General features: G+C 54.2%; 1 protein-coding gene across 6 annotated transcripts in view; it reads left to right on the top strand.

Moving 5' to 3' along the window:
- Window positions 1-5,998: 5,998 nt before the first annotated feature.
- The window catches only part of MARK2 (microtubule affinity regulating kinase 2), a 68,801-nt gene continuing 53,138 nt past the window's right edge, over window positions 5,999-21,661 (top strand). For 2 of the 6 annotated variants that reach the window (XM_062195940.1, XM_062195938.1), the window contains exon 1: window positions 5,999-6,584. In XM_062195940.1, coding sequence (XP_062051924.1) covers window positions 6,531-6,584 — 54 coding nt within the window. In that variant the 5' untranslated portion in view covers window positions 5,999-6,530. The remainder of the gene's footprint in view (window positions 6,585-21,661) is intronic. The other 4 variants (XM_062195944.1, XM_062195942.1, XM_062195939.1 and 1 more) reach the window with 3 other exon arrangements.

Genomic DNA, 21,661 nt, shown 5'->3' with positions numbered 1-21,661 from the left:
AAGGTCTTCCTTTGCCATTGGTTCACCTTCCAATGGCCACCATGGCTGGCACACCGCGCTGATCTGATGGCAGGAGCCAGGTGCTTATCCTGGTCTCCAATGGGGTGCAGGGCCCAAGCACTTGGGCCATCCTCCACTGCCCTCCTTGGCCACAGCAGAGAGCTGGCCTGGAAGAGGGGCAACCGGGACAGAATCCGGTGCCCTGACCGGGACTAGAACCCGGTGTGCCAGCGCCGCAAGGTGGAGGATTAGCCGGTAGAGCCACGGCGCCGGCCAAGGCTCTGCTTTGAAACCGTGTTTCACTGGCTTCTTGGCCTCCATGTAGCACACAATGGTGGGGTCTTTGTAAACTGTGACGTCCTGCCTGTCCCTGGGATGGGAGCAGGTCTCTGATGGGCTCGCAGCCTCCGTCCACGCCTCCCCCCACTAAAAAGGGGCACCTGCCAGCCTCCCAGAGGCAGCACAGAGGGAGGGGGCTGCTGCTTGCAGGTGCCGTGGCAGGCATGGCTCTGAGGCACCCCAGGTCGTCTGTGTCCCCCTCCCTGGAACCAGATGTCTCAGCCTAGAGGCTTCACGCCCCCAAATCCAGGGACACCCGCATTCTGCAGGCTGGTGCCGCTCCAGAGAAGGAAGAGGAGCAGGCTTTTCGGCTTTCTCAACACCTATGTCAATGCCTCAGACATCGGGGCCTCACGTCTGGTTAGGGAGAGGGGGCAGGATGCAGGAGCAGGAGGAAACGGCGCTCAGACTGCACACACATCGGGGAAGGTTCCCGCAGTGCTGGAAACTACCGCTACGCCCAGGGCCGCTGTTGGGTTTTGCTGTGAGTCACCCCGCGTTGTGCTCGTTATGTCGGTAAGGAAAGCGGCACGGCGAGCTGGACGTGGTGGCTGGCCTGCCATTCCAGAGCTAGCAAAGGAGCAGGCTGGCCCGAGCCCAGGTCTGCCTGACTCCACAGCCTGAGCTGCTGTCTACACACTGCACGGCCTGCCACCCACTCCTGGTGCCTGCCGGGACCGTGCTTTGCCGACTGGACGAGCTCACCGCAGATGAGGGGTGAGTTCACAGCAAGCCGGGAGCCAGGAGCTCTGTCCAGGTCTGGCGCTGGAGGTATGGACCCAGGCATGTGAGCTTTTATGTGCTGGAATCAAAAGCAGAACTGAGACTTGCACCCAGGCGCTCTGATACGGCATGTGGGCATCCAAGTGGCATCGTAACCACACTGCACTTTTGCCGTCTTAAAGCATTAACTAAGGTAAATCGATTTGCATCATTGTGCAATGCGTATCAAACTCTCCCACAAATCTGTTTATAGCTGGTGTGTTTGAATCAGGATCCACATAAGGTCCAAATATTGCATTTGGTATGTTTCTTCCAACCTATAACAGCTTTTCTTTCCTCTTTTTTCCCCTCTTGATTTTATTCAATTTTTTGATTTTTTTTTTTTTTTTTTTTTTGACAGGCAGTTAGACAGTGTGAGAGACAGAGAGAGAAAGGTCTTCCTTACGTTGGTTCACCCCCAAATGGCTGCTACGGCCGACGCGCTGCGCCAATCCAAAGCCAGGAGCCAGGTGCTTCCTCCTGGTCTCCCATGGGGTGCAGGGCTCAAGGACTTGGGCCATCCTCCACTGCACTCCTGGGCCACATCAGAGAGCTGGCCTGGAAGAGGAGCAACCGGGACTAGATTCCGGGGTACCAGCGCCGCAGGCAGATGATTAGCCAAGTGAGCCACTGTGCCAGCCAATTTTTTGATTTTTAAAAAAAATTTCTTGGCTGGCACCGTGGCTTAACAGGCTAATCCTCCGCCTTGCGGCGCCGGCACACCGGGTTCTAGTCCCGGTCGGGGCGCCGGATTCTATCCCGGTTGCCCCTCTTCCAGGCCAGCTCTCTGCTATGGCCCGGGAAGGCAGTGGAGGATGGCCCAAGTACTTGGGCCCTGCACCCGCGTGGGAGACCAGGAGAAGCACCTGGCTCCTGGCTTCGGATCAGCGAGATGCGCTGGCTGCAGCGGCCATTGGAGGGTGAACCAACAGCAAAAAGGAAGACCTTTCTCTCTGTCTCTCTCACTATCCACTCTGTCAAAAAAAAAAAAAAATTTGAGAGGCAGAGTTAGAAAGAGAGAAAGATCTCTTCTAGCCACTGGTTCACTCTCCAAATGGCCACAACGGCCAGGGCTGGGCCACGCGGAAGCCAGGAGCTTCATCCGGGTCTCCCACGTCAGTGGCAGGAGCCCAAATGCTTGGGCCATCTTCCACTGCTTTCCCAGGCACATTAGCAGGGAGCTGGATTGGAAATGGAGCAGCCAGGACTCCAGCTGGCGACCATATGGGATGCCAGTATTGCACACGGTGGCTTAACCCACTGTGCGACAAAGCCAGCAGCCCTTTCTTTCTATTTTTCAAAGGTTTAATTATTTACCTGAAAGAGTGACAGAGATCTTTCACCTGCTGATTCACTCCCCAAATGGCTGCAACAGCCAGGGTTGGAACTCCATCCGGGTCTCTCAAGTGGGTCATAGGAACCCAAGTACTTGGGGCCTCATCCGTTGTTTTCCCAGGCACATTAGCAGGAATCTGGATCAGAAGCAGAGTAGCCAGGACTTGAACACAACATCTGGAACTGGATCCTGAGTGTGTCTGGAAGCTGCGTATGTGGTGGGGAAAGGGATCAGCCTGATAGCCGGAATGAGGGCATGGCAATGCGAGGGCTTGGTGGGAGAGAGTAGGAGTCAGGGAACGGTGTCAACCAGTGCACCCAGTGCAGGGCACCCAGTGCAGGGCCAGATTGAGCAAAGCTTTGAATGCAGGCTGACGGTTGTTCCTACAGCCAGGAGCAGCTATATACTTTGTGGGGCCCAGTGCAAGTTGAAAATGCAGGGCCCTCCACTGGTTCAAGACCTGGCTGCTTCACTTCCGATCTGGCTCTCTGCTGTGGCCTGGGAAGGCGGTGGAAGATGGCCCAGGTCCTTGGGCCCCTGCACCCACATGGGAGACCCGGAAGAAGCTCCTGGCTCCCGGCTTCGGATCGCCACAGCTCTGGCTGTTGAGGCCAATTGGGGAGTGAATCAGATGGAAGATCTCTCTCTTTCTCTCTCTCTCTCTGCCTCTCCTCTGTGTAACTTTCAAAAAAATAAGTAAATCTTAAAAAAAAAAAAAAATGCAGGGCCCTCTTGGTAAAGAAGAAACTGCAAGGCGGTGATGGCAGAGCCTGAAACTGAATGGAGGCCCTTCTTGGCGCAGGACTCTGCCCATGCAGGTCACAGGCCCACAAGGGCAGCCTTGCCTGTGGCCCACAGGGGAGCTGGCCGTGGCCTTCTAGCAGGGCGTGGGCGTAACTGGAGGTGGACTTCAGGAAGGTTATTCGGGCGGGATGGGTTGGAGGGAGTCTGGGCAGGGAGACTGGTTAGGCAGCTTTGTTCGGAGCTGGTGAGGACGAGGGGGGGGGTGGGAGCTGAAGAGCAGAAGACGCAGGGAGCGAGGAGTAGGGAGCACACAGGAGGAAGAGTTTACTACATGACATAGCACAGGCCAGGGGAGGCTCTGAATGTCCCCCTCCTCTGCTTTCCAACCCCCTCCTCTGCCTTTCCAGACTTGAGAGACTGGCAGACCCAGGAAGCAGCAATGTGTCTCCCTTTGGCCACCAGAGGGCAGATGGTTCTCGTAGATTTTTTGGGGGTTGAATTTGGGGCAGGGGGAAGTGGCATGCACGCTGGGTCCTCTCCCTCTTTTCCTCCTCGGGTGGGCTTTCATCAACACCTTTCTCAATGGTCGGGGGCCTGAATGGAGCCGGGCTGTGCCCTGCAAAGATGCCTGGAGTCCTGGCAGCATCCTAAGACGGCAGGTGGCACCTGTGGCCTTAGGGAGACTTCCACACACCTCTCTGCTTCTCTGATTGGCATGACCAGCTGCGAGCTGGAAGTCAAGGGCCAGAGGTCCAAGCAGCACTTTGCCCATAAGCGCTGGGACCTCTCGCCTAAGCCTGATCTCTGGCTCCTAGGGAGCCTCTGGCTGCTGCCCACTTTGAGCCGCTGTTGAGCCCTGGGGCAGGAGAGAGGCAAATTCCAACATGTCCCGGGTGCCATGAGTGGGGACGGCTTGGAGTTGGAGAGACGAGCCCGGGCTGCTGCATCTCCTGGGTGAGACAGTCGAGGAGGAAGTAAGAAGTGCACAGAGGTTACTACACGGACTTCCTGTTCTAGTCAGGGGCTCGTGAACCCAGTGACCCCACTCTACTGGTGGGGAGACTGAGGCCCACAGGAGGGAAGAAGAGCTACTTCTGTACAGGCCTGTTCTTTGTGTCATTCATCGGGAGAACTGTCGTTTTCAGCGGGGTCCTCTCCCTTCCCCCCAGTTTCTTTGTCTTGGGGATACAGTGACGTGGGGATGAAGGGAAGGTCTGGGGCAGGTGTGTGGACTAGCATTTACAATGCCAGCGGTGACACCTGGGTTCCGAGTCGGAGTGGGCATCTGAGTCCAGTGCCCAGGTCCTGCTCCTAACTCCAGCCTCCTGCTAATGCAGACCTTGGGAGGCAGCCGCCAAGGCTCAGGTACCTACCTGGGTCTCCTCCACCCACGCCACCCACGATGGAGATCTGGATGGAGTTCCCAGCTCCCAGCTTCAGCCTGACTGGGCTGTTGTAGACAATGGGGAAGTAAGTGTCTTAGTGGATGGAGACCCTTCCCAACTCCTACACCTAGCCGCTCAAATAAGTAAATAAAAACTCATGGAAAATGCATGCACACTTTTTAAAAAAATATTTCATTATTTATTTGAAAGGCAGAGTTACAGAGACAGAGAGAGAGATTGATCTTCCATCTGCTGGTTCCCTCCCCAGATGTTTGCAACTGCCAGAGCTGGGCCAGGGCCGAAGCCAGAAGTCCGGAGCTTCTTCTGGGTCTCCCACGTGGGAATGCACACTATGTTTATTTTTTTTTTAATTAATTTTCATTTTATTTCAAAGGCAGAGAGATGGAGGAGAATCCCCACAACAGCCAGGGCTAGGCCAGTCAGAAGCCTGGAGTCCAGACCTCAATCCTGGGGTCTCCCATGTGGGCGGCAGGGACACGGGTATTTGAGCCATCACTTGCTGCCTCCCAGGGTGCGGATGAGGAGGAAGCTGGATTGGAAGCAGAGTAGCAGGGGCTTGAGCCCGGCCCCTCAGGGGCGGGATGCGGGCGTCCCACGTCGACCTAACCGCTGGAAAAGGTGCATTGTTTTTTAAAAGAAAAAAAGATGAGACGATCTCTCCTGGCTTACCTGGTAGGGGCATTTAACGTCATCTCTGGGACAGGAGCCCAAGCTCAGAGACGGCAGGTGGGTTTCCCAGGATCGCAGAGCTGGGGCTGGGAGGCAGGGCCCTGGACGTCCGGACGCTGACCTGCGGACCAGGTGCGGGCATTCACGGACAGGAGAGCCCGCGGCAGGTGGTGGGCGGGAGGCAGGCAGGTAATAGACTGACGTCGCGTTTGTCAGGTGACACATGTTGACGGCCTGTAGTGGGGCCATAAACAGAAGACGGATTTTATGAGATGACCGACAGGGGGACGAACAGACACGCAGCAGGAAGCTGCTCCAGGTCCAAAGTCCACCGGCCGCAGGGATGGCTAACAGCCTCGTCTTCTTCTTAGTCAAATAACAACACGCACGGGGACCCACGCGTCCCGTCCAAGGTTTGAAAATACCCGAAAACTGACGGAAAGAAACGAAGAGCCAGGCTCTGGGAACCCCCGGGGGGAAATGACCGCGGACTCGGCGGGCCTCGGGTGTTGCCGGAAATGGCCGACTGCCGCCCTCGGCCGCTCAGCAGGACGGGGGCGTGGCCGGCTCCGCACGCGGAGCCTCTTCGGGTGTTTCCGGAAACTGCCGAAAGCCGGCTTGACGTGGGCGGGGAAAGGGCGGTGGGCGTGGCTTGGGCGGCTCAGGAGGGCCCGGAGCCACTTCGTAGATTTCCGTAAACAGAGCCGAAGCTCGGTCTTCGGAATCGAGGAGGTGCGCGCGTCTCCGGGGATTACCTTCTTCGGCTGTTTCCGGAATTGACCCGTAGACCCCGGCCGCGAGGAGAAGGCGCGCCCCCCTCCCGTTCCTAAGCGCTTCGGATGTTTCCGGCTGCCGCCGGCGGAAAGAGCCGAGGGCCGGCGGTGGTGGCGGCCATGTTGGGAGCAGCAGGTCCGGCGGCGGCTGCCTGTGTGCCGGGCGCGGAGCAGTGCCGCTGAGGGCAGGGGAGGAGCGAGGCAGGCGGCCGGCTGCGGCGGCAGAGAGTAGGCGGAGCGGCGCAGCCCGGCCGAAAGGCGGCACAGCCCAGCCGGGGGTCGGGGGGGTGCGGTCCGGAGCCGCTCGGAGCCGGCGCGGCCTAGCCCGAGCGGCGCATCCCCGGGCTGGCGTGAGCGGCTGCCCGGCCTCCCCGCACCCCCGGCCGGGGCCCATGCGGCGGGCGCTCCTGCTGTGAGAAGCCCCGCCCGGCCGGGCTCCGCGCCTTCCCTTCCCTCCCTTACTCCAAGCTTCTCGGTTCCCTCCCCTGAGATACCGGCGCCATGTCCAGCGCCCGGACCCCCCTACCCACGCTGAACGAGAGGGACACGGAGCAGGTAAGGAGCCCCGAGGGCTCCCCGGATTCTCTGGCTGGGCCCCTGCACCTTGCGGAGCCTCCTCCCTCCTCTGCTCTCCTCGTGCCCCGGCTGCCCTGTCATCCGGCCCCGCACATCCCCCTTCCGAGTCCTGACCCGGGACCCACCTTGAACTGACTCCAGGCTGCACACTTGTCCCCCTGCCGACCCCCTCCGCCCCTCGCCGCCCTCCTGCGCTCTTCCGTGTTCACCTCCTCAGCTCCCCCTCTCTTCCCTTTTTCTCTCTGGGCCCTCTCTGGTCGTCTTCCACCCACGCTTCGAGCAGCACCCCGCGCCTGGCCACAGATCGCCGGCCACCTCTCCCTCCGCCCGCGCCGCTTCTCCCGGCCCCTGGTGACGACCCGCAGGGTCCTCGCCCGGGAGGGTGTTCGCCTCGAGCCCTGTCCGCTTGCGGCTGCCCAGCTGTGTCCACCCCGCTTCCTCCTTAGCCCCGTGTGCTCTCGCTCGCTCGCAGCCCACCAGCTCCGCCCTCATCACCTTTCCAAACCGCTCGCCTACTCTTCGCTCATCACTTTCCCGTCTTTTCCCCGGGAGCTCCCTGGCTCCTGGCGCTGCCTTGTGTCGCTTCCGTGTTTCCCAGCTGTCATGCGCGCAGTTTTCCCACAGGTTGCTTTGGGGTTCCAGTCCTCACTGCCTTCGGAACCCTGGGGGCCCCTCGCGCTCTCCTCCCCCAGGGTTCGGCTTCCAAGCCCCCTGCGCCTCCTGCTCGTCGCCCTGCGTGCTCCGCGGGCCTTTGCCCTGGCCGCGACCCGCACCCCGCGGGACGGTCGCTCGCTGTTTCCGCCCTGTGTATGCACACAACCTGTTGCTCACTCCTCTCCCGGGCCTCTGCGGCGCCGTCTTTGCTGTCTGTGCTGCTCTGCGGCGCGGACCCGGACGCTCGGTGCCTGTCACTCCCGGCTTACTGCCGTGCTGCCCCCTTGGCTTCCCCTCACCTCCTCGCGGGGCCTCTCCGCGGGCTTTGCTCCTCTCCTGCCGTCTTCACGTCCTGCGGACAGCCCCCGCCCCCGCGTGCTGCTGTCCCGTCCCTGTTCCTTTACCGTTGGCTCCTCTCTGGAATTCCCAGCAAGTGCTTGCCCTACGCCTCAGCCTCCCGACCCTACAAGCTGCCGCCATCCTGGCCGTCACCGCTGTGGTGTGTCCTCCCGCTTGCCGGGCGCCAGGCGTCCCCTTTCAGCCCTCCTGGCTGCTGGGACCCTTGCTGAGTGCCCTGTGGGGGGACGCCCTGCCTTACCTCGGAGAACTTTCTTGGGCCCAGACAGCAGGGCCTGGCCAAGGCGCCCTCCTGCCGGGGGGCTGCAGTGCGTTTGGGTCCTCCACCCTCCCTCCTGTTCCCCTTTCTTGGTGGCCGCTGGGGTAGAGCTGTAGCTTCAGTGTTTTCATTCTCTCTGGTTGACCCGCTCCGGCAGATCCTCACCGCGTGTCCTACTCGGTGTGGCTTTTCTGTGAGCCCCTGCTGTCTGTCACCCGCACAGTTAGGAACCCGAGAGTTCTGGACGGAGTGTTTCTCGGTGGTGGCGGGCCCTTTTCTTGTGTAAGGGTTGTTTGTTTCTGGGGTGCAGGGGCATTGAGAGGGAGGGGCGGGCCTGACAGCTGGCTCTGTGCGGGGCAGAGTCTTTGGGAACGGGGAGCTTGGTCTGTGTCCCGCAGCGGTCCTCGCCCTCGGTCCTCGCCCTCGCTTGCCAGCTGTTTCTCTGTTCGGGGAGCCACTCTCTGCCCTCTTGAGGCTGCTTGTTCCGTCCTTTTTCCTCTCGCAGCCTTGGTGTTGGCAGGTGGGCCCTGCTTAGCTGGATAACTTCCCGAGACTGTGGAGTGGGAGCTGGAAGGAGGGGGCTGAGGGCCTAACTGGCACCCTCAGGCATCTGGGGAGTGGCGTGGAGGGCCTCCTGCCCAGGAGGCCGTGGGACCTGGTGCTCACCGGCGTGGAGTCCCGGGCGGCCTCCGTGTGGTTTCTTTGTGCTGTTTACCAAATGTGGGTGTGCTGTCGCCGTGGCCTTGTGGGGTGCGCGTTGACTCCTCTCATCCTGACACGCCGGGCATACTGCTCGGCGAGTGCGTTGGGTTCAGGATAGCCGTGCCTGGGAACCATTTTGGAATGTGAGCTGCTCTGAATAACTCTGTCCAGAGCAGGGGCTGCGTGCGCTGTCGCTCTGTTGTGAAGTTTGCATTGCTCATCCCCATTTTACTCTCTTTGGACTCAGGTTCCCCTGAGCCACTTCTGCGTAGTTCTCAGGGTAGCCGATCACACACAGGGAGAGCACAGCCTTTGCAGAACCGTGGGTGACGCCTGTCCCAAGCAGGTGCTGTACTCTTGCAGCAGCAGCTCTTCTGATCGCAAGGCCAGGGATGGCAGAAACTTTGGCTTCCTTTAGAACAGATCATGCCGCCAAGTAAGGCAAGAGATCTCTTCTTGGTCCTGTGGAATTCCAGCTGAAGTGGCCATGGAAGTGCAGCCTTTGCAGTGGCCTCAGTGTTATGAAATGAAAAGCAAGGGACTTGGTTGGACTGATTCCCTTGCCTGAAGGGTCCTGTGTCACCTTATTTAGAGTTAAATTATTTAAACTGTGGTTTCCCCAGAAAATCGGTAAATAAACTCCAGTGGTTGTCTCCAATCTCTTTTCTTGCTCTTCCTCTCGCACTTTCTTTAAAACTGTGGCTGATGAAAAGCTGATTCCAGGAGCCCTTTGATCACGTCTCACACACACACACACACACACACACAGTGTTCAAGCATAAAAATCAACCTGTGTTGCAGGGGAGCTGCCAGCTCTGCTTCTACAGTGAGAGTCGGAGATAAAACACAGTCAAGCCCTTTCTGTAGATGTTTGTGACACTTGTCTAGATGTGCTTTTTCACAACATAGACTTCCTGTTGCAGAGCGAGGGTCTGGCCTGGGGCTGGTAGTTTTGGGGACTCTTAGTCTGCTAACGGAGCTTTCTGTTCCCTTCTTTTCCAAATGGCTTCGGTAGCCTGGCCTGGAGGCTTGGCAGTCCTGAAAGCAATCAGCAAGATGACTGTTTGTCTCCCCGCCAGCAGCACCAGCAGCAGCGGTCCCCAGCAAGTGTGGAGAAGGGTCCAACTTCCAGAGTTCACTTGCTGCTGGTAGAGCTCTCTGTAACCCCAGGGGGAGGGGCTGCATGGCTTCTGGCCAGCCCTGCCTCCGGGCTTCAGAAACCATGAGAGAGAGCTCCTGAGAGACAGCAGTAGCCTGTGACTGCCCACGGAGGGGCTGCTGTCACTTTTCTAGGGAGCAAATGGCATAAGGAGCTTGGGAGTGTCTGTTACGGGAGCAAATCCAAGCCCCAGGGTCCTGTGAGGAAGAGCCACGCCGAGTGCATGAGCTCTTCAGACCCTGGCGTTGGTTCCGGCCAGATGTCGCACTGAGTGCTCCGTTGTTGATGTCCTCCAAGGAGATGGGCTCAGTTAGCTCTGAGAGCCGTGCTGCACTGTCAGAGCTCTGGGCGCTGGCTCTCACTCTGACCTTTGGCCCTGGCTGGGGCCCTTTGGTAGTGCTGCTGCCTTCTGGTCAGGGATGTGGGTGAGTTTGTCAAACCATGAAGTCTCGCTTTCTGCTTGGTCCTCGAGATTAGGGAAGGGGTATTGTTAGAGCAAGGGCTGGAGGAGTCCTGGGAGTGCTAACCTTTGAACCCGCAAAAATAACCAGGCCTGGTAAATTATAATATTTTCTCCCCTATCTGTGGACTTTGGGAAGGAGCTAAACAGAAGGCAGTCATTGAAACTTAGTGTGCTTCAGATTAAAATCAAATTTGTACAGGGATAACTGAATCTTCTAGACTATGACTAAAGGTTGGACCGGAGCCTTTTTTTCTTTTTCGTAGCATAAATATCTTAAGCAGAATTGATGCCTATGAGGTAGACAAAGGCTGAGAATTTGTGTGCTTGAGAGGTTTGCATGCTTAGCTGTCTTGAGAATCAGAACTTCTCAGACTGAAGTGTTTCCCCTTTGGACAGAACAGCCCGATTCTCAGTGGGCATCTGACCAGGATTACCTAGGCCTCGTGAACTCGTTCTCACTGAGCACTTAGCCACCTGGCTAGCATCGCTCTTCTCCCCGCAGTTCCCATGACATTCCTACGTATGTATGAGGTCGACTTGAATGAATATTTTATGCCTAGAGTGCAGCCAACCCCCAGACTTCGTGGCCCATTATGGACAGCAGGGTGGGGGCTGGGCGCCACCTTTGGCCCCCTGATAGCATCTCTGCTAAATGGCCTCCCCTGCAGCACTTTGGAGCCCATTAATGGACTGGGGGGAGTAACCTCAGCAGATGGAGAGGGCTGGGAGGTGAGCCGCCTCCTCCCCAGACTGCCTGATGAGGGTTCCTGCGGCACCAGGACCCCGAGCTCCCTCCTTGGTTAAGCTGTAGGCGGGGCTCCTGCACCTCTGCTCTGAGGGGAGGAGCTGGGGAGAAGAGAGTTTGATCCTCCCTTAGCCCTGGTGCTGCTGCTGGGTTAGCCTCAAAGCAAAAGATTGTGAGGGCTGTGAAGAAGGTGGGTGGAGTCCAAGCCTGGCCCTTCCTCCCTGAATGGCACAGTGACACCCAGAGGGGCTGGGTTCCATGTCCTGACGAGGTTCCGGCGTTTGCACGTTTTGCACTTGTAGCTTGGGCTCTCTAGGCTCTCTCCCAGCCTTCAGCAGAGCCGAGTGAGTCACTGAAGTGGTACCTGTGCGTTTCCGCCTGTGTCCCAACACGGAAGGGTGAGCCTTTACAAACCACCCTCCCCTGTCGGCACCCGCGAGGCAGACACTGCTGGCCAGCGCAGCCTTCTGGTGTGGCCACTTACTGTCACTGTCACCTGTGGGTGAAGACGGGACAGCTGGATTTTAAAGATCTGTTTATTTGAAAGAGTTAGAGATGGAGAGACAGATCTTTCATCCGCTGGTTCACTCCTCAAATGGCCACAGTGCCTGGGGCTGGGCCAGGCCGAAGCCAGGAGCCTAGAATTTCATCTGGGTCTCCCACACAAGTGACAGGGGCCCAAGCACTTGGGCCATTCTGCTGTTTTCCTAGGCCATTAGCAGGGAGCTGGATCGAAAGTGGAGCAGCTGGAACTCGAGCTGGCGCCCATATGAGTTGCCGGCATGCTGCACTTAGGGCCCGGAGCAGCGGATTCTGAAACAGCAGCAAGAGGGCGTCTGCCCCTTCTGGCTGAGAACGCAGCCGTGCTCTCCTCCTGCCCCAGGAGCAGCACTTCTGGGGGATGAGCAGGCTGGAGCCCTTCTGGTGTCTGTTTTGTCGAGTGTTTGAAGTGTCTCTGTCCCTGCGGGGAGTTCTCTCCACAGATGTCTGTCTTTGGGTTGGTGCTCATTTTTCTACTTTCAGTTATTCCTTAAATTTCTCTCTAGAAAATGGCCAAAAGAGCAAAAAGGTATTTCCACTAGTGCACCAAATTATTGATTTTAGTCATGCCATGTGATCGCAAGCTATGGTAGGAGAGAGATCCAGGTGACGCTGACATTGGGGAGGTCCCTGAAGGAAAGTGTGTGTGTGTGTTGGGGGAGAGACTGGGTGAGGGTGGGGAGCTCTGGGCAGGAAGAAAGAGGAGAGGGAGGGGTGTGTGCAGTGCCTGGCTCCAAGCCACCTTTTTGGCCCTTCTCTTTTTCACATAAGGAAGGCGGAGCAGACCAGCGGCTTCTCTGTAGAACCAGTCGAGCTGGTTTGGAGCAGCCATGGCCTATTTTCCTCTGCTCTTTGGGAAGTTGGCAGTACCAAGGTCTGCCTCCTCTGGGGCTATGCTCTCCCAGGCATGAGTGTGGAAGCTGCCCATCCGTGAACAACCCCTGCCCTACTTCAAACTGGAGTGGGACCCCAGGCTGGGCCTGCACCCGGTGCCAATACTCTGGCCACTTCGTCTGCTTTCACTGGAGGCCCTGAGGCACGACTCCTTTCCTTGGGCCCCCTTCCTAAGCACACAACTTGGCAAAAGGCCCTCAGCCTGGCCAGAAAGAAGAGACTGGCTGTACACTTGGCTCCCCGTGTGTGGGTCTGGAAGAGAGGTGGGACCACACTCTGGACTCCTGCCTGCTACAGTCTGGCTGCTAAATTCCGTGAGACCCCAGGGCTTCGGATCAGTGCAGTGGGACTCTCTATCCAGGTCTGCTGGGGAAGAACTCAGAGAAGAGTTGTGTTTTGTGGGCTTTTTTTTTTTTTTAGATTTATTTTATTTGAAAGGCAGAATTAGAGAGAGAGAAGGAGAAACAGAGAGAGAGAGAGAGAGAGAGAGAGATCTTCCATCTACTGGTTCACTCCCCAGATGGCCGCAACTGCCAGGACTGGGCCAGACCAAAGCCAGGAGCCCAGAGCTTGATCCAGGCCACCCACGTGGGTGCAGGGGTCCAAGGACTTGGACCATCTTCTGCTGCTTTCCCAGGCACATTAGCAGGGAGCTGGATCAGAAGTGGAGCAGCTGGGACTTGAACTGGTGTCCACTTGGGATACCGGTGCTACAGAGTCTTTACCTGCTACGCCACAATGCCAGCCCCTAGAGAAGAGTTTTTGGACATTGGAGCTTGAGGTCTCAGCCGGAAAGGCAGGAGCTGTCAGTCACCAAATGCCAGGGCTTCCCGTTGCTAGAGGACAGGATTGTGCTCCCCCTCTTCTCTTGTAGCAGAAAACTGAAGTGTGAGAGCTTGAAGGGGGAGCGAACCTGCCTAGACAGAGTTCCAGCCGCCCGGCTGTGGGGGCTGGCTGCTCCTGTCATGGCTGCAATGACCTGTCATTGTACCCCCTGAGCACCGTGTGGTTACTGACAGCCTGTGTCTAGGTGGTCCCCATTTTCCTCTACCTTCTTTATTTGTGACACAAAGGGTTCTCATTTGCTATTTTGCTCCTGAAATGCCTACAATGGCTAGGGCTAGGCCACGCCAGGAACTCAATGCAAGTGCCCCTCTTGGTTGGTAGGGACCCAGCCACTTGAATCGCGGCTGCTGCTGCTTCCTAGGGTAGCATTAGCAGGAAACTGGAGTTAGGAGCAAAACCAGGTATGGAACCCAGGCACTCTGATGTGGGATGCCGGCATTTTTTAAAGAGATTCTGGTAGAGCATATTTACATTTGTTTTAATATATTTATTTATTTTTTAAAGATTTATTTTACTTATTTGAAAGACAGAATTACAGACAGAGGGAGAGACATAGAGAGAGTTCTTCCATCTACTGGTTCACTCCCTAGATGGCTGCAATAGCCAGGGCTAGGCCAGGCTGAAGCCAAGAGCTTCTTCCAGATCTCCCACGTGGGTGCAGGGGCCCAAGCACTTGGACCATCCTCCGCTGCTTTCCCAGGCGCATCAGCAGTGAGCTGGATTGGAAGTGGAGCAGCCGGGATCTGAACCAGCGTCTATTTGGGATGCTGGTGTTGCAGGTGGCCCTTTACCTACTACGCCACAGCACAGGCCCCTTAATTTTTTTTTTCTTTCTTTCTTTCTTTTTTTTTTTTTTTTTGACAGGCAGAGTGGACAGTGAGAGAGAGAGAGAGAGACAGAGAGAAAGGTCTTCCTTTGCCGTTGGTTCACCCTCTAATGGCCACCGCGGTAGCGCGCTGCGGCCGGCGCACCGCGCTGTTCCAATGGCAGGAGCCAGGTGCTTCTCCTGGTCTCCCATGGGGTGCAGAGCCCAAACACTTGGGCCATCCTCCACTGTACTCCCTAGCCACAGCAGAGAGCTGGCCTGGAAGAGGGGCAACCGGGACAGGATCGGTGCCCCGACCGGGACTAGAACCCGGTGTGCCGGCGCCGCAAGGCGGAGGATTAGCCTGTTGAGCCACGGCGCCGGCCAGCAATTTTTTTTTTTTTTTAACCAGTCAGATATCTGAAAGAAAATAAAATGCTGCTGGAAAGTTCTGTGAAGAGTTTAAAATGTGTGTTTATTTTCATCTATTTGAAAGGCAGAGAGAGAGATCTGTCTACCTTCCATCTGCTTGTTCACTCCCCAGATGCCTGTAACATCTGGAGCTAAGCCATGCTGCAGCCAGGAGCCTGAAACGCCATCCAGGTCTCCCGTGTGGTGGAATCTGCCCCTCCCAGGGTGCATGCTATCAGGAAGCTGAATCGGGAGTATAGTAACCAGGACTCAAACCAGCACCCTGCTGTGGGAGCTGGCATTACAGGTGGCCGCGCACCCTGCTGCACCACAGTGCGGGCCCCGCCTGCCCACATCTCTGCATGGCGGTCAGTGTCAGCATCTGTGATGGCAGGGGTTTCGAGAGGATTGGGATCCGGGTGCTGGAGGGGAGATCTCGGGCTCCTTTCTGCGGGACTCCAGGGCTTGCTTTCTTTGCACCCCTTCCTTTGTGTGCAGGATTGGCCCTTTGACCCGGAGACCACCCCCGTTTCTCTTAGGACCGCCTGGAACCTTTGCAGCTCCTGATGGTAAAAGTTTCTTTTCCCATAGCAGAGTGGCCTTCAGAGTTGCACCTATGGCTCAGTTGCTCCTGTGAATCTGTGGCTTTGAAGTTTGGGTTGAGATTTTGGTCTCCTCTGGTTCCTTGTTTGAGTCATCTGCTGCCTGTTGGGAGCCCGAATGCCTTGTCAGAACAGCAAGTAAGCTGCTGGCCGCCGCCCCTACAGCCCTGCCCCAGGAGTCGCCTCAGACCTCGCGGGAGTGGTTCTGTCACTGTGTTCCGCTTCCTTTTGGCACCTCTGCTGACTCGTCTCACTTCCTTTTTCTTCCGTTTGACGTCTTTGAACTCCCTTCCTGAGCACGTTTGTGGTCTTGTCTGCCTTGTTCCATCTCCTTCGGGGCATGGCCCAGGAGAGGAATTCTGATAGTCTGAGATGTGCTTCATGTATGGCGTCCCTGCTGTCCCCTGTCCTCTGAGGTCCGTGAAGTTCAGGATCCACGGCTTTGGGGAATGTGTTCTGTTTATGTCTCTGGCGCCATCCTCCTCAGTAGAGCCAGGCCTGGCAGCCCGACAGCTGATTAGGAAGGGCTTCCTAGTTTGCCTGGTGCTAAGTGTGGCCCCTGTCGTGGCAGAGCTGAAGAGACGCTGGTTAACTTTGGAAAGAGCAGGATTGAATTTGGTTCTGGATGTATTTGGGGGACCTTGACGTCACTGAGATCCTTCCAGGTGGTGCAGAAAGTCAAAATTATTATTAGACAGGCAGAGTTAGACAGTGAGAGAGAGACGGAGAGAAAGGTCTTCTTCTGTTGGTTCACCCCCCAAATGGCCGCCACAGCCAGCGCTATGCCAGTCCGAAGCCAGGAGCCAGGTGCTTCCTCCTGGTCTCCCATGCGGATGCAGGGCCCAAGGACTTGGGCCATCCTCCACTGCACTCCCAGGCCACAGCAGAGAGCTGGCCTGGAAGAGGAGCAACCGGGACAGAATCTGGTGCCCTGACCGGGACTAGAACCTGGGGTGCTGGATGCCGCAGGCAGAGGATTAGCCTAGTGAGCCACGGCGCCGGCCCCAAAAGTCAAAATTATTTACATTATGGCATTAACACGGTATCTGCCTTTTCACTCTCGTTCTCTGACTAGTGTACAGTGGTTTTTCCAGAGGCTACATGATGTGTGATGACATCATCCCTCTTTTGACTAATGATATGCATGATTCTGTGTTCTTGTGTTTTCTGGTGTTTTTTTTTTTTTTTTTAAGATTTATTTTATTTGTTTGAAAATTAGAGTTACAGAGAGAAGTAGAGACACAGAGGTCTTCCAACTGCTGGTTCATTCTCCAGATGGCCACAACGGCCTGAGCTGCGGTGATCCGAAGCCAGGAGCCAGGAGCTTCTTCCAGGTCTCCCACATAGGTGCAGGGGCCCAAGGACTTGGGTCATCTTCTATTGCTATCCCAGGCCACAGCAGAGAGCTGGATCGGAAAAGGAGCAGCTGGGACTAGAACTGGCGCCCACATGGGATGCCAGCGCTTCAGGCCAGGGCTTTAACCTACTATGCCACAGCGCAGGCCCCAGAATTTTATTTATTTATTTATTTATTAGAAAGGCAGAGTTACAGAGAGAGAGGAGAGGTAAAGAGATGTCTTCCATCTGTTGGTTTGCTCCCCAAATGACCCCATTAGCTGGGGTTGGGTCAGGCTGAAGACAGGAGCCAGGCACTTCATCCAGGTCCCCCATATGGGTAGCAGGGACCCAAGCACTTGGGCCATTGTCTGCTACTTTCCCAGTCATGTTAGATTAGCAGGGAGCTGGATCAGAACTGGAGCAACCTGGACACAAACTGGCACCCTTATGGGATGCCAGCATTGCAGACTCTAGTTTAACCTGCTGGGCCATAACGCCAGCCCCTAGAATTTTAAATTAGTACTTTAAGGTGTAAATGTGGAAGTTTTCAATGATGGACATAGTTTCTTCTTGGTACTACTACTGTGCTCTCTCTTCAGTTGTACCTGTTAGAGTTTTCTCTGTAAGCCTCATTATCATCTAATAGCATGTTTTGAAATCTAAGCATTTTCCTAGCACCTTTGAGGAAACACAAGAAGCAAGTACAGCTTGTAAAAACTTTTGGGAGGCCTTCTAATTCTTGAAATTTTATTTACAACTTGCTTAGCACCCAATTCTGTTTTCCTAAAAGCAGAAGAAAACACGTGATGTTTCTCTTATATTTAAGGATGGATTGTTGGCTTAAGACAGTGAGGTTAGAAGACTTGTTTTTTCGACCACAGCTGTACCTTCTGTTTAAAGATCCTGACATGGACTCTGCTCCAGAGAAACTGGGCAAGACTGCAACTAAGGGGAAAAGGAAAGAAATGAAATTTTAATGAACTCGGTCTTTTTAGCTTTACAAATGTTAATAACATACCTTACTGTGTCTCATTCAACCAGCTGTTTTCATGTCACATTGTGGTACCAGTTAAGCTGAGATATTGAAGAGTGACCGTTCAGAGTTTTTTCAAAAAAGAATTGAGTATTTTACATGTACACACTGAGCTGTTTGAAAGCCAAATTTTGTTCCAGCTTTCAAACTGGAAATGAAAAAGTCACTGAAGCCTTCTACAGGGTAGTTTGCTACTTTGTTTTGGCTGTAGAAGCCTGCACAGTGGCTGGGAGACTAATAAAGTTTTGAACAGCTGACATTCCTGAATGCCCACTGGATAGAAAGAACAGTAAAATTCCGGACAGTGCTCCTTCAGATGTTCCTGGGACTCATCAAACTAAAGATTTAGCTGCAAACATGAAGGCCCAGTTAATATCTTGTTTACAGAATTTTACTTGCACTTTATACAAATGCGCAAATCTACAGACAGGGTTTGTCTTGCTGTGTCAGCACCAACTACTCTTGAAGAATAATTCTTTTTATGCGAATGTTCAGCAACAGACAGAAGTGGCGATAAATATTCAAAGGATTGAATAACTTTTTGAATCTCATGGTTTATCCTGGAACAGCTTAATTTCCATTTGCACTGTTGGTGCAGAAGCAGTCGGGAGAAAGCTGCTGGCGCCATCGCCTGATCAGGGCAGTGGCACCAAACTCTGCCAGTGGGCGAAGCCGTGATCGTCTTTCCTGCCACATGCTTCTTGTTGGAGAAGACAAGCCATTTTCACTCAAGAATGTCCTGGATGGAACACTAAAAGTTACTGATTTTCGTGCAGTCGAGGTCTGTCCAGGATTGAGTGGCAAAATGCAGAATACCCACAGAGCATTGCCGCCCTGTGCTGAAGTGTGGTGGTTGTCTTGAGCAGGTGAGCATTGGCACCGAACCAGCCACAGGCTCAGCTGAGAGAACAACCAGTGGAGAAGCTGTGGTTGCTTATCCCTGGGGACTTAGTGGGTGTTTTCTGGAAAATGAACAAAGTAAGCCGGTCACTTGCCAATGATAAAACTCAAGTTTTCAAGCAAAAATTAGAATTTTAGTAAACAGCTGAAGATTCTTCCAATGAGATCAATGGAAAAATTAAGTAATGTGATTTTTTTGATATTGAGTGAAATGTCAGAATTTGGAATTCTGCATAATTCAGAGAAGAGAGATTTTCCAGATTGCCAGTTGGTAAAAGAGCCATTCACAGTGCCAGATGACAGTGGATTTTAATGTAAACATATACAAAAGATTCATTGATAAGATTTTGGATTCTACAATGCTACTAGCCTTTAAAAACTACCACTTGTTGAGTTTTGGTCTAGTATTAAAGAAGAAAATCCTGGGACCGGCACTGTGGTGTAGCGGGTAAAACCGCCGCCTGCAGTGCTGGCATCCCATATGGGCGTTGGTTCGAGTCCCAGCTGCTCCACTTCTGACCCGGCTCTCTGCTGTGGCCTGGGAAAGCAGTAGACGATGGCCCAGGTCCTTGGGCCCCTGCACCCGTATGGGAGACCCGGATGGAGCTCCTGGCTTCCGAATGATGCAGCTCCGGCTGTTGTGGCCACTGGGGAGTGAACCAGTGGATGGAAGACCTCTCTTTCTCTAGCCCTCCTTCTCTCTCTGTGTGTAACTCTGACTTTCAAATAAATAAAATAAAATCTTGAAAAAAAAAAAAATAAGCTGGGGCCGGCGCTATGGCGCAGCAGGTTAACGCCCTGGCCTGAAGCGCCAGCATCCCATATGGGCACCAGTTCAAGACCCAGCTGCTCCACTTCCTTCCAGCTCTCTGCTATGGCCTGGGAAAGCAGTAGAAGATGGCCCAAGTCCTTGGGTCCCTGCACCTGTGTTGGGAGACCTGGAGGAAGCCCCTGGCTCCCGGCTCCGGATCAGCACAGTTCCGGCTGTTGCAGCCAAGTAGGGAGTGAACCATCAGATGGAAGACCTTGCTCTCTGCCTCTCTTCTCTCTGTGTAACTTTGACTTTCAAATAAATAAATAAATAAATAAATCTTAAAAAAAAAAAAGAAGAAGAAAATCCTCAGTACCTGAAAGGCTGTTCAATCTGTTTTCACCTACACATATCAGTGTAAAGTGAGGTTTTCTTCATTTATTTCTACCAAAACAATATACTGAAGCACACTGAATGTAGAAGCAGATATAAAAAGTCAGCTGTCTCCACTAAGCCAGATATTAAGGAGATGTGGGAGAAAATTAAACAGTGCAACTTTTGTCATGAAACTTCATTTTGTTTTGGAAGTACAATTTCTTTTTACATAAAAATAGATCATTTGTATAAACATGTAATTTTATTGTTATTTTGAATGAATCAATAAATTTTAAATGATTAGTTTTAATTTCTGGTAAGGTGGATGTGGATCACTGTAACCCACATAGACACAAGGGCTTTGCATTTCTCAATAATTTTGTAATCGTATAAGGAGTTGAGACCAGAGGGTGAGAAAGCCACTGTTGGCAGACATTCATTATTTCTTTGTGATGAGAACATTGGAAATCTTCAGACTGTTTTGATTTATATGATACAGTACTGTTAACTGTGATCACCCTGCACACAATAGTACACTATAACTTGCTCCTCCTGTCTAGCTGGGTCATTGTATCCATTAATCAGTCTTTCTTCATCCTCTCCCTCCTCCAAGTCATTGTGGTGTTTTGTTTTATTTCATTTCATTTTAATTTAATTCAGTTTGAAGAACAGATAGACAAAGGTCTCCCTTCTACTGGTTCAGAACTCTGAATCCCTACCACAGCTGGCTCTGAGCCAGGTAGAAGCCACGAATTCAGTCCAGGTCTCCCACATGAGTGGCAGGGACCCAAGGACGTGAGTCATCACCTGCTGCTTCCAGGCTGCACATGAGTAGGAGCTGGGATTGAAAGGAGGAAGACTTGGGAAACACGCAGGCGCTCCAGTGTGGGACATGGGCATCCTGATGCCGGCTCCTGTGCCATTGTGTTTTGATTGCACGTGAGACCGGTTTATCAGGTAGACTTCTTTTGCTGTGGATTTATTCAGTTCTAGTTTGGACAGTGCAGTTTTATTGTATTGCCCAAATTATTTATGTTCCCATGTAAGAAATTTATTTTTTTAAAGATTAATTTATTTGAAAGGCAGAGAGGGAGAGGCAGAGAGATCTTCCATCTGCTGTTTCACTCCCCAAATAACCTCAACAGCCAGGAGCCAGGAACTCCATCCAGGTCTCCCACGTGGGTGGCAAGGGGCCCAAGCACACAGGTCGTCTTCCGATGCCCTTTTTTTTTGACAGGCAGAGTTAGAGACAGAAAGAAAGGTCTTCCTTTGCCGTTGGTTCACCCTCCAATGGCCGCCGCGGCCGGCGCACCGCGCTGATCCGAAGGCAGGAGCCAGGTGCTTCCTCCTGGTCTCCCATGCGGGTGCAGGGCCCAAGCACTTGGGCCATCCTCCACTGCCTTCCTGGGCCACAGCAGAGAGCTGGACTGGAAGAGGAGCAATTGGGACAGCATCCGGCACCCCAACTGGGACTAGAACCCAGGGTGCCGGCGCCGCAGGCGGAGGATTAACCAAGTGAGCCATGGTGCCGGCCTTCCACTGCTTTTCCAAGTGCGTTAGCAGGGAGAGCTGGATTGGAAGTGGAGCAGCTGGGACTCATGGGATGCCAGTGTTGCAGGTGGCAGCTTAGCCTGCTGTGCTACAACTCTGGGCCGTCTATGAATTTTTGTTGTTGTTGTTGTTAAAAATTTATTTATTTGAAAGTCAGAATTACAGAGAGAGAGAGAGAGAGAGGTCTTCCGTCCAATGGTTCACTCCCCAGAGCTGGGCCGATCCGAAGCTGATCTGGGTCTCCTACATGGGTGCAGGGGCCCAAGGATTTGGGCCATCTTCTAGTGCTTTCCCAGACCATAGCAGAGAGCTGGATCAGAAGTGAAGCAGTCGGGTCTCAAACTGGCGCTCACATGGGATGCCAGCGCTTCAGGCCAGGGCGTTAACCTGCTGCACCACAGCGCTGGCCTTCCCTCTTTGAATTTTATAACCTTATAAATTTTTTTTTTTTTTTTTGACAGGCAGAGTGGATAGTGAGAGAGAGAGAGACAGAGAGAAAGGTCTTCCTTTGCCATTGGTTCACCCTCCAATGCCACTGCGGCCAGCGCATCACGCTGATCCGAAGGCAGGAGCCAGGTGCTTCTCCTGGTCTCCCGTGTGGGTGCAGGGCCCAAGGACTTGGGCCATCCTCCACTGCACTCCCTGGCCACAGCAGAGAGCTGGCCTGGAAG

The sequence above is a fragment of the Lepus europaeus genome, chromosome 7, assembly GCF_033115175.1.
Source record: "Lepus europaeus isolate LE1 chromosome 7, mLepTim1.pri, whole genome shotgun sequence".
Classification (NCBI taxonomy): domain Eukaryota; kingdom Metazoa; phylum Chordata; class Mammalia; order Lagomorpha; family Leporidae; genus Lepus; species Lepus europaeus.
This window is presented reverse-complemented; position numbering and strand designations above follow the sequence as displayed.